Source organism: Hydra vulgaris, chromosome 01 (genome assembly GCF_038396675.1).
Source record: "Hydra vulgaris chromosome 01, alternate assembly HydraT2T_AEP".
Lineage (NCBI taxonomy): Eukaryota > Metazoa > Cnidaria > Hydrozoa > Anthoathecata > Hydridae > Hydra > Hydra vulgaris.
In genome coordinates this window covers 42,997,174-43,011,057 of record NC_088920.1, presented here as the reverse complement: position 1 = coordinate 43,011,057, position 13,884 = coordinate 42,997,174, and the positions used below count along the sequence as shown (strand labels likewise).

Sequence of the window (13,884 nt, the reverse complement as noted above, 5' to 3'; positions counted from 1 at the left end):
TCCCATATTTCTTAAAAACCTTTGGATGTTTTCATAAACCCTTTTAATTTTAGATATTGTCATTTTTTTTATCGAATGTTCCTACTTATGGTATTTTTAATAAAATAAACAATGATACATCCTAAAGTATATATTTTTTATTCAAAATTCATGTTTTATTATATAAATATACATATACATATATATATATATATATATATATATATATATATATATATATATATATGTGTGTGTGTGTGTGTGTGTGCGTGTGCGTGTGTATATATTTATATAGAAACATCATCATAATCATCATTATCATGTTTATTTTCATAAACATTGTCATCAATCTTCCTTTTTTATGCTGTTTCTCTAATATAAACAATCTCCAGCATCTTCTTTCCTTAACTAAAGTTCATTCTTTTTTTTTTTTTTTTTTTATTAAGGTTTTACAATAAATTGTGTAGGCATAAACTGCCTGTCAACTTAGTTATATAATATTTGACAATTACAAAGTTTGTATAAATAATAACAAATAAAATGTGGATTAGTCAAAGAGAAACTATTCATTTTTAGATGATTGTCTAGAAGTAGCTTAAACTTTTTTAGAGATAACACTGATACAATGTCATTAGGAAGAGAGTTCCATTTATTTATTATTCTTAGAGAAAAAAAGTTCATACGTAAATTTAATTGTGAAGATTGTTTTTTTAGTTTATATGCATGACCACGAGTAATAATTTGGCTATCTATTTCAAAAAGACTTCTATCACTAATTTTATTTGTGCACTATTTACAGACGTTGATTAGGTCTGCACAAAGTAGCCTGTATTTTACAATTGCCATATTTAACGCCAACAATCTTTGTTTATGCGGTAGATCATATAGTCCATTGATTCGCTTCTTAACACATTTTCTATTTGCCGTTTGTCTTTGAGAAGTCCAAGGCTACAGATTGATCCACAGTATTCTAGGTGAGGGCGGACTAGAGCTGAAAATAGTTTTTTGAAGGATAATAAATATGGATATGATGTAAATGTTCTTTTTATTATTCCTATTATTTGTGTGGCTTTGTTGACTTGAATAGTTGTTTGCTTCGAAAATAATAAGTTTGAATCTATGTGAACATCTAAATCTTGTTCGCAATTTGTGGGTTTAATGTTTACTCTTATATTTTTTTCTGGATCATGAATATTATAAGTATGGGATTTGTTGTTGTGTCCTAAGTGCATTACAGAACATTTATCAATGTTAAATTTCATTCCCCATTTTTGAAACCATGTAACAAGAGCGCCAATGTCATTTTGTAATTCTTGCGCAGATTGATTATTTTCAATAGAACGGAAGATTTTGGTATTGTCAGCGAAAAGAGCAGCTTTTGATTTGATTACTTCAGGGATATTGTTGACATATATAAAAAAAAGTAACGCTGATAGGACGGAGCCTTGGGGAACTCCACTTTTAATGTGTACCCAGTTTGAGTAATTACCATCAACAACAACTCTTTATCTACGGTTTTTCAAAAAGTTTTTAATCCAATATAGTGTTGATCCATTTGTACCATAAGCTATAAGTTTAGAAATAAGAAATTTATGTGGAACTTTGTCAAAGGCTTTTTCAAAATCGAGATAAATGTTGTTGATGGGAATATTATTATCTAGTGATGATGTTCAATAAAAGGTTAGTTAAGCAGGAATGATCTGGACAAAATCCATATTGGTGTGGACTTATTAAATTATTGTTAATCAGGTGTGTCATAATATGATCTTTTATAATTTTTTCAAAGATTTTTATTGAAGTACAAGTTATACTTATACGTCTATAATTAAGTGCTTTTGATCTGCCTCCTTTTTCGAATATGAGTGTGATTGTTGCGTCTTTCCATATTTGGAGTATTGATTTACTCTCAAGGAGTTTGTTAATAATAGTAGATAGATATTTAGACATTTGAAAGCAAGTTTTCTTAAATATTATTAGTTCGATATTCATCAGGGCCTGGTGATTTAAATGAGTTTAGACTTTTAAGGTATGTTTTGATAATTTCTGAATTTCTATCAATATTGTTTGTTAGTGGATTTACATTTTTATATGTTAGGTCAAATGGTGGTATTGCTTTTATTTTTTTGTTTGAAAAAGTATTAGCAAAAAAGCTATTGAATAGATGAGCTTTATTTAGATCAGTAGTTGCAACAATATTATTGTATTGGATGTCAGGGAATGCTTCTTTGTTTTTTCTTTTTGATTTGACATACAAGTAAAATGCTTTTGGATTTTGGTCTATGTCTCTAGCCGGTTTTTTTTTCAAATTCAATAATTGTTTTTCTGCATGCTGCTTTTGTTTTGTTTCGTGAAATGCAGTACTCATTATACGTTTCTTCATTTCTGCTCAATATATGTTGATGATATTTCTCTCGTATAAGTTTAAGTTCATTGATTATTTGAAAGTCCATTTTGAGCGTTTTATATTTTTAAAGTTAGATTTTGGTATATTATTGTTGATACTAGTTTTAAGTTTGTTGAAAAAGATACTCCATAGTTGGTCTGAGTTGGATGTTGGACAGAGTTTAATATTTGCAATGTCTTCATTAATTTTGTCATAGTTCCCTTTTGTGTATAAATGTTTTGTATGGTATGGCGGTATATTTATAATAGATTCAATTGACACAGTAAAGTAGATTAGTTGATGATGACTTTTGCCAATGAGTGCTAGATGAGTTAAAAAGGAAATCATGCTTTCATCAGAAGTAAATAAGAGGTCAATTGTAGAAGGATTTTGTTTTTGTGTGATGTGTTGCTTTTGAAATAACTTGGGTTAAAAAAATAGCAAATATTTCAGTAAATTTAATTGATTTAGAGGAATTTGTAATAGGTTGTTTTGGATTTTGCCAACTGATATCTGGGTAGTTAAAATCTCCAATAATAAGAATGTATGGACATTTGTTTGAAAGTTTGGCAATGTGCTGATTTATGCAGTTAGTGTTTTCATTGTTATTATTTGGTGATCTGTAATATAAACTTAACAATAACTAAGAAGTTTTTGTTGTAATTTCACAACTGAGAAATTCAGATAGAAATATATCTAGGTTTATTAGGGATGACTTTACTTTGCTGTGTATAAATATTGCTAATCCTCTTCGGCAAGAACTATTGCTGTGATTTGTATGTAGTAAGTAATTTTCAATAGCGAACTCGAGATCATTAACTTCAATTTTTTTTATTTTTCAGCAGAGTTTCTGTTAAAAAAATAATTTTGGGTTTCAGATTGTTTACTATTTGTTTAAGCTCATGGGGTTATTTCATAGGGAGTCGATGTTTGTGTATTTAGCTTTGACGGATTTAATTTCAGTAACTTTTTTAATGGTTTGAAAATTAATCCAATTTTCTATAGTTATTTATATTTTTTGTTTACTAAAATTCAGTTTGATGACTTTGTTGCGCCTAATGCACCATTGAAAGGGTGAGTTTGGTTCATTTTCTAGTAGTATTTGATTTTTTTTATTTCTTTCTTTTCCAAGTTGAGAATTGATTTGCCTTTCGCAAACCTCGGAATTAGGGTCGGCATTCGGCAATGCCGACCTGAAAGTGTTTGAGGTCGGCAATTTTTTGCCGACCACGTTTCTATGTTTTATGCTTAGACCTTTGTATCAAACAATTTTTGCCAAACTGATGCTGACCTCAAAAAGATTGACGTCGGCAAATTATCGCTAACCTCATTTTTCCTATTTCCGAGGGTTGCTTTTGGCAAGTGTCATATCTGGATTAATGAAGACATTTGTATATTTTATGTTTTTGCATAATTCCCTAGTGGCAAGTAAAACATTCAAACCATATGTAACTCAACCTCTTTAAGTGTCTTTTACCTAAGCTCCTGGATCCAGCAGGTATGAAATTTTTTATTTCTTCTCACCTATTTTAATTCAAGCCTCATTCTACACCACATTCTTGTGCAGTTGCTATATTAAACTAGAATCAATTTTTTTTATCTTTTTTACAAGAACATCTCTCTTATAAACAAATATATTTTTTTACTGCAAGAAGTCAATGTAAAAAGGTCCTGTCTAATGCTAAGCTCTGTTATTCTCAGTTCACTAAATCTCATATCTTATCTCAGAAGTTAGGCTCTAGAGACTTTTGGAAAATCTTTAACAGCCTCGTTAACAAAGGAAGGTCTAACATTCCATCTCTCATTCATGGGACTGATCTTATTTCTGTTGCTAAAGTCCATTCTTAACTAACCCTTTTACGGCTTGTGGTTCAGCCGACATTTTGATCATAGTTTAACACAAGTGTTCTCTCTTCAATTCTCGCTAAACTATTAATAAGTGGTTCCAGTTTTCAAATCTCAAGAAAACACTCTAACCTCTCTAACTATCCAACAATTAGTCTTCTTTCTATTATTAATTTCTTTACATAAAGGTTTTGAGATTAAATCATTTCTTCCTACCCACAATATTAAAGTCATTATCAAATGCCTACACTTTTCATCATTTCCAGTAACTTAAGGGTACTGCAAAGTTCTATTTTTGACCTTTCTTCTGTAACAGCTTGGAGCTTGCAGCAGTTTGTGGATTTTAACTCCAACCAATCTCAGTTATTTACTTAAAATAACTATTGCAATATTGTTGACAACCCTATAATAACAATTAACAAATTTTTACTCTCACACAAGGTCAAAAAGCACATTGTAAATGTAGTGAGACCTGCTTTATCTGCCAAGCTTGAGTCACTTTCCCATCATTGTAAGGTTGCATCTCCATTTTTCTACAAAATACTACAACTGTCATTGCTCAAGCAAGCAATCATCTCTAGTTCAATCAACAAAAAACCATTGTTGCTTGGCTTGTCATTTAGCAAAGTGGCATCTTTTTGTTGTATTTGTCACTTCATGCTATAAAAATTTTTATCCATCTATTTTTTTTCCTTGCACGTCATCAAAACCTCAAAACTCTAACCTTCTCTAATCTTTTGCTTTCCTGACTCATAAAATTTACACTTTTTTAAATCGTCAGTTAACCTTGCTCTTTAACCCTACTCTTTGTTTTCTAATAACTCAAAACTTAATAATGGTTGCTTGCAATCTTTTTGGAAGTGAACCAGTTTAAAATATATATATATATATATATATATATATATATTTATACATATATATATATATATATATATATATATATATATATATATATATATATATATATATATATATATTAGGGTGTCCCAAAAAACAACATTTTTGAAAAATATATGCAGAGACCCCCTTAATGTGTTCTATCTAATACAAAAACATTAGATTTAAAATTTTTTTGAATAAAAAATATTTTAAAGGGTCCCTCAAGACCCTGAATATTTAATGAGTCCCTAATACTTTCAAAAAAAAAGTTTTTTAAAAGTATGTCAACCTGGTACTCAAATGAAGCAAAACTATATAAAAATTTCAAAAATAATATTTAATTTCTATATTTGAAATCTATATTATTTTTGAAAATTTTATATAATTTCGCTTCATTTGAGTACCAGGTTGACATATCTTTGAAAAATTTTTTTTTTGAAAATATTAGGGACCCATTAAATATTCGAGGGTCTTCAGGGACCCCTTTAAATATTTTTTATTCAAAAAAATTCTAAATCTAGTGTTTTTGTATTAGATAGAACACATTAAGGGGGTCTCTGCAGATATTTTTCAAAAATGTTGTTTTTAAGGACACCCTAATATATATATATATATATATATATATATATATATATATATATATATATATATATATATATATATATATTAAATAACTTGTAAATGTTTGCGTAAATTTATAAATACATAAAGTATTATAAACTTTTTCCTAGCCCGGGCTATCAAACCCTGCTAATTCTTAATTTAATAATTTCGCCAGGAATGGATTTGTGAAAAATCTGATTTTTAGCCAGGTCAGAAACTCCGGTCACTTACTACTACTAGCTACCAGCAAAAAAAAAAAAAAAAAATTACTAAATTAAAAAAAAATACTTTGTGAGCAATCACTCCTTCTTTATCATCTTCAGCAAGTCTTCGGATCAGTTCAAGCAACTTTTCTTGTTGTTTTTTATTAGCTGAATTCCAACCAGCCTTATTTATTAAAAGCAAAATAAAATTTTGTAAAAAAATTTTTTTTCTTAAAAAAAAAAAAGGAACTTGCATTAAACAAGCAAAGATATTTTAGAAAAATTTATAAACTAATTACCTGGAACCTTGAAAATAAATGATCAAGTTGTTCTGCTGAAAAATCCCAAGCAAGTTTTGCTAACAAGTCGTGGACATTTTTAACGATAGCTTCATGTTTACCTAATTGTGCCATCCATATTGTATCTAGATCTTTAACAGTCAGTGTTTTCGATTTTATAGTGAAACGTATGATTTTTTCTAATTTTTCAACATACTGAGGTTGGTGAAGATTATCTTTTAAGACTATAACTAAAACATTATTTTCTTGCAACCACTTTGCTACCATATCATTTGTGAGATATTCATCTTCTTCATAATTGTTGTGTCTATGATTACTGTAGTAGGAGACACTGCTTATAACACGATTTATTTCATTCAATGCATTCATTTTCCCATTAAATGGCGAAACTTGGAGTAATCTATCAGAAAAATGACATTTAAAAATATTTAAAAACAACAACTTTTTGTGTTATATATATATATATATATATATATATATATATATATATATATATATATATATATATATATATATATATATATATATATATATATATATATATATATATATATATATATATATATATATATAGTTCAGAACAACTTACTTTCAATTTCATTATCGAATCAGAGCAAACAGATTATTATTAGATCATGATAAAGATAATTTATCAGATATTATGTGTAGTGATCGGAAAATTTCGGTTTCGGCCGAAATTTTGCTTTTAACCGAAACCAAAATTTCGGTTTTGGTAGTTTTTTAAGTTTCGGTTCAAACCAAAATTTCAAAAATCATTATTAAAATAATTCAAAAAGCATTATTAAAATAATAATTAATTTTTTTCAAATTTAACTTTGTTGACAGATTTTTAATTAATTTTTTATATATAAATATTATATATTAATATAAATATTATATATTAATATAAATATTATATATTAATATAAATATTAAATATATTAATATACCTATCTCATATATTTATTTTTTTAATTTATAAAGTTATGCATATTTTATGATTATAAATGCTTATAATCTAATTCTATAATTTATTCTATAAACTTCGTTCATATAAAATGTAAACGTTTTTTTTTCTGTAACAAATTTTGTTGAAAACATTGTACCGTTTTTATAAAAAATTTAATTTGTTTTAATAAAATTTTGTTGACATTTCAAAAATTATTTTTTAATTAAATACAAGTTACATTTTACATTATATTCTTAATTATTATTTTACATCATTTCATTTATAACAACAAATCAACTCCTAATAAAACAAATATCAAAAGAGCATTGTTTAAACACGCTATTTCTTACTTAAAACACACTATTTCTTACTAAAAAAATTTCGGTTGTGGCGAAATTTCGGTTTGAATTTTGGTAAAAGTTTTGCCGAAATTTCGGTTTCGGTTGAGAAATGCCGCAACCGAAATGAACCGAAACCAAAATTTTGGCAAAATTCCAATTTCGGTCGATCACTAATTATGTGTATGTTTTTAATAGAGATTCCTGTTGATCAATATTTACAAGTGACATCAATATTTATCAGTAATTATCGATTAGAGATGTTTAAACAAGGAATATTTCATTTCAAATATTATCAAAACAAATATAATGAAAATATGTCTAAGTTTCACTTTAAAACAGGAAAACTTCAAGTGTTAAAGAAATCAAGCATTGTAATAATGTTAGGTGTACAACCTTATTTGACATTAAATGGAAATTATGCTTTTGAGTGTCCTTGATGCAAACACATTTAAAATGACAAAATATATGTTAAATATATGATAACTAAAAAACAGTAAAATTGAAGCAAGAAAGATAAAACTTTGTAACAGTGGACCAAATTAGATGATATAAGCAATTGACTTTGTACAGACTAACTAAACTGCAAAAAAAACAGATCCAGTAAATTGATACCATAGAGAGATTCAAGCCTTGTTACGAGATTTCGCTGCGTAACGAAAATGCGTAACGCATTTCAAAGTAACTCAACTCAGTAAATATATTTTGCATCGTTAGAAGTTATATTGCGTCACTAGCATCTTTTCAAGTACCGCATTGTAATTAAAGTTATTTTATTAACGCGTTAAAAATCATACAAACAGTTTTTTTTTTTCTCACTGTAACAAAAGTTACAAATAAAATTTAAGTTCCTATTTATAAAATCATTTTTATTTTATTCAAATATGAACTAAATTTATTTTGAAAAAAATATTTTTTTCATAAAATGTAACATAATATTTGTTTATTTTCTTATAATTTTACAGTTGGTTTTTATTTATTTTATTAACTGGTAATAAATTTTTTCTTATTTATTTTGTGAACTCTTTTTAATAATGTTTTTAAACAATAAAGTGTTTTTTTTATTATTTATCAGTTACCGAAAACATATTCGTGATCATAATTTATTTTCATAAATAAAACAAACGTCATTAAAACTTATTAAAACGTTATTGAATTAACAGTAAACAAAATATCTTATTAATAAAATATTTACATCAAAACAACTTGTGCATTTTTTAAACTATTTCGACAAAAAATAATTATTACATTTAAAAAGAATTTATATTTTAATTCCTTGAGATAAAACTTAAAACACTTTATTTTTTTAACTAATTTTTAACAACAACAAAATTATTAAACAAACTGTTTCTTTAACAAAAAATCTATTAGTTTACAATTGCGGTTAAATGGTTTTACTTACGACTTTATTTCTTCTGAATAAACGTCATGTAAACGATATCAAAAGATAACTTAAATATTCTAAAAGATACAAGTTTTTGCGTAACGCAAAACTGCTGAACGTGTAGGCAAATCGCCTTTTCACAGGCAAAATGCGAGCTGTGTAACGCTTCTTAACAAGGCTTAGGGAGCGTTATGCAGGTTGTACTAAATGATTTCAAAAAATTAGAAAACTATTTTACATTAAAAAAAAAAACATGAATAAATGCTATTATTCTTTGAATTGTTTTTTGAGTTTTTTTTTTTTTTTTTAACTCTGCAACTCTATAAGAACCTTGAGGAAGAATGCTGTGCAGAGAAACAAGCACAATACTATTAGGGACAAGGTTGGAATTTTCCCTTATGAGTGTACTCTAACACTACATTACTACAAAAAAATTTTCTTTTAAAACACCAGTGTTTTATTTAGTTTTCAATATATTATTTTAATTAATAAATCTCAATAAAAAAATAAGAAATGGGTAATATAAAAATCATAAGCTGGAACCTGGAAAGTGCTTTTTATTATCAATAAGTTTAGATGGATTTTATTGCTTTATATGCTTATGCATCTGTTTTCTATTAACTACTACCCATTCATTTTTAACAAACTTGGTTTTTGCTAAACAAATTTCTGCAGATTTTAGGAAATTCAGGAAATTAGAGCAAATGGTTTATGCCTATATAATTTTTTATGAAAGATTCCATCAAGAGTTATATATCATAAAAGTAAATTCTCAAAAGGAAATCAACAACTTGCTTTCAGTGGTAAATGAAAGTGCTGATTCAATATGAGTTTTCAAGAGTTTTAGATATAAAAAAAAGTTTCTCCTTGCCATTTTCACTGAAAGTTTGAAAAAAAAAATGTTTTTAATCTAAAAACTTGAAAAATAGTGACAATGAAGTGAGTATTTCATTTTAAGATATAAATTCTTACTAATTGTAAACTATTTAATATTGTTTTAATAAATCTTATTTTGAACATTTTTATTTTCATTATGAAAATTACCTAAGAATCATTAATAGGCGTAGCTCCTCAAATTGCTTACATAGCTCCGCTTGACCAGGTAAACAACTAACAATCAATTTCATACTCTAAAAAAATTTAATGCAAAATTTAAAAAATAAAATAGTAAGTATATATAACAATTCATTATTGACATATATATATATATATATACATAATATATATATATATACATAATATATATATATATATATATATATATATATATATATATATATATATATATATATATATATATATATATATATATATATATATATATATATATATATATAAATAATACATAATATAAAATAAATATATGTATAATATAAAATGTATATGTGTATACATATATAAATGCAGCAATAGATGCAGGCGGATGACATCACAAAAAAATAGGAAGTTGCCTGGGCTTCAGCACATACATCAACTGTTCTATAGCCTATTTAGATAAGCATTTGCCACTAGTTTTGCTTATCTTTATAGAAAATCTTTTTTTAGAAAAAGAAGAAAAAAATGAAGAATAATGAAAGAAAACATTGCTGCCCCATGCCAAACCCTCAGTCGGTGTAGCAGCACTCTGCTGCGAGTCAGGCTATTTCTCAGTCAACAAATGAAGCCCCCCGCAACAGGTTATTTTAGTTCAGTGTGATGTCTGAGTCCTCTTCTAAACAAGGAAATTGAGTATATAGGTGAAACAAAAATGCAAATAAAAACATGCATGCAACAACACAAAAAAAGTACAATAGGAAATAAAACAGAATGATCTGCATTAGCCACACACATGAGATTGTACACAACAAATTAACTGGGACAGTTGCAGAACTCTAAAAGTTGATGCTAAAAAATTTGATAGGAAAGTTTGTGAGGCAATTGAAAACCATCAATGTGCCCCTCAACAAAACAGTATCAATTTAGATGAGGGACAATATGTGTCAACAAAATTTTGGGCACCATTTATGGCGCACTTACGTCAAAAAAGATGAAACCATTTCATTGACATAAAATAGAAATAAAATAAAACTGCCATTTTAAAAATAAAATTAAATAATTTTTTTTTTAAGCTGAAGATGCGGTCCCTAATATATATATATATATATATATATATATATATATATATATTATATATATATATATATATATATATATATATATATATATATATATACATATATATATATATATATATAAATATATATATATATATATATATATATAAATATATATATATATATAAATATATATATATATAAATATATATATATATATAAATATATATATATAAATATATATATATATATATATATATATATATATATATATATATATATAATATATATATATATATATATATATATATTAGGGTGTCCCAGAAAAAAAAGCTTTTTAAATTCAAAATTGTGCACTATGTCAATCCTCCTTATTTGGTCCCAGTAGACCACCATAAAAATATCTGAGCTTAAAGTGACTGTTTAGCTGAAGAAGGTGTTTTAGAAAAAAATTGTGTATAAATTTTAATGAGTTTTTTTTGCATTTATTGATTCGGTAGTATTTAATATTTTCATGAAAAATCAAATTAACATAAAGTTAATCACCCAATACATTAATTCTGACTGCTATACTTACTGCAACTTTAAAAAAAATCCTGATTATTTTGTTCTTTATTATAATTGCATTGTTTTAAAATGCTTTTTAAAACAGAATACAAAAAAAGTTAGGTGGTGCAAGAATTATTAAATTTTTGTTGGAAAAGATATATATTTTAAAACAAAAATATAGCCATAAAGTGCTTTATTTATCTATCAAGTCTTGCTTAGTGGCATATTTAGATGCCTTCCGCTGGTTGTCTAAAATTACCATCATGGTGTCTTGAAGCCTGTCTTCGAAATGTGTCCTACCAACTAATTCCTGCACCAATTTGATGTGTCTTCCAGCCCTGTCATTAACAACTGCTACTCGAGATACACTGAACACAAATATCTTGAAAGATTTATTTTTAAGATTTTTCTCCAAATTTGACATGCCTTCTTCTTTCCATGAGAGAATGTCATCTTTGGTTATACCAAAATGGAGCAAAAAGAGACAAGACTCATGAGAAAGTCTGATAGCTTTGAGAGGAGACAGAACTGTGTAGAAAGTTTTGGTTGTTCTTTGTCAAAGCTCTTCATCTCTAAAACATCATATTTGAATAATTCCACAAGAATATCCATCCTCTCTGTCTCCTCTAAACACTGGTCAGCTAAAGCAAAGACAACACACTGTAATGTAAATTACAAAGTGTGTCTGAGAATACTAAGATTAGGAACTTTGCCAATCTTTCCGTACTTCTTGAAGTGGATTTATTATGATCTGCAATAAAATTTTGAATGCTCTAAGATCATTGGATGGAGCCTGAGCTGCCATTGGGCTCTTCAGGAAGAATAAACAGTGAAAGAACACTACATAATTTGTTACATGCTGCATCATCTATTTCTTATTGATACTGAGTTGCTTGTAGTATTTCTTGGTCATTTGCATTGCTAACAGATACAATGAATCAGCCATAAATCTTACTTCATGATGTGCAGCAGGTTGTAGAAAGCTGAAGTTCAACAAATCTGCTCCAGGGTAAAAAGCTACCAGAATTCTTCTTCTACTAGCTTTCCGACATGTCCTGCAAAAGTTTTAAATAATGAAATAAAAGTTTTTTAAAACATAATAACATTATAATAATCACACCAAAAAATTTGATTTGAAAAGTAAGAAAAGAACAACAAAAAAAAGTATTTAATATTATTTTCTATATCAGAAAATGCAACAGAATTGATCAAAGTATACAATGTTTTTATATATATATATATTTTACATATATGTAAAAATTATCATTAAGTACTTAAATTTATTATATTTAAATTAGAATTAAGTAGTAGTATACAATATATACTGCAACTGTTTTTCCTAATAACTGATAACTTATTTCTCGTATTTCTAAATATATTTGTAGAGTTTTAATCATAAAATGCAAAAATATAAATGCAAATATATATATATATATAAACACATATATATATAGATATATATATATATATATATATATATATATATACACATATATATAAATATATATATATAAATATACTATATATATATATACTATTTATATATACTATATATATATATACATGTATATATAAATAGTATATATATATATATATATATATATATACATATATATATATATATATATATATATATATATATATATATATATATATATATATATATATATATATATATATATATATATATATATATAACAATATTAACTATAAAATATCAAAATTTGACCTTGATAATGACAGAAATAGCTTCATTTTTTGATTCTTTTTTTAAAATTTCATCTGTTATTGAATCTAAGAAGCATTTAATGCTTTTCTAAATAAAGAAATAATTATAATATTAAATATTTTTTGAACAGAAGAAAAATAAATTCTCTTTATATTTTTATAAAAATTTTAAAGTATTATAAAACAATAAAACATCTACTTACAACAACAGGTAATAAAAATTGCTCCACAGTGTGTTCAGTTAAAACTTCAGCACATAAACCAAATGGTCTAAAAAAACATTCTTTAAATTTAGAAAAATATTACTACATAATTTCAATATCTGAAAATTTAAAGAAATACTACTTTAAAATTATGCCTAAAAATTTTGCTTTAAAGTCATGATGAAAAATAAAAAAACTACTTTAAAACTTTAAAGTCATGTGTGAAAATGTCTGAAAATTGCTCCATGGAGTTTATAAGGCAAAATTTTATATAACTAATAAAAAAATCAACATAATATTTAATATAACTAATAAAAATCAAATCAAATAATTTTTATAATTATTTTTATGAGGCAAAGTCATTTCATGACTTGACCACTCAAAATGAATTTTTCAATATTTGGGTTTTGAGGTAGATAGAAGTACCAGACTACCAGGATAGTTTTCAG

General features: G+C 25.9%; 1 protein-coding gene across 4 annotated transcripts in view; it reads right to left on the bottom strand.

Moving 5' to 3' along the window:
* LOC100206699 (ubiquitin carboxyl-terminal hydrolase 9X) overlaps positions 1-13,884 on the bottom strand; it is a 111,152-nt gene that overhangs the window by 76,687 nt on the left and 20,581 nt on the right. For all 4 annotated transcript variants that reach the window (XM_065788244.1, XM_065788245.1, XM_065788246.1 and 1 more), the window contains exons 7-11: positions 13,436-13,502; positions 13,234-13,320; positions 9,907-9,992; positions 6,192-6,591; positions 5,978-6,076 (exon numbers count right to left, since the gene is read on the bottom strand). In XM_065788244.1, coding sequence (XP_065644316.1) covers positions 5,978-6,076; positions 6,192-6,591; positions 9,907-9,992; positions 13,234-13,320; positions 13,436-13,502 — 739 coding nt within the window. The remainder of the gene's footprint in view (positions 1-5,977; positions 6,077-6,191; positions 6,592-9,906; positions 9,993-13,233; positions 13,321-13,435; positions 13,503-13,884) is intronic.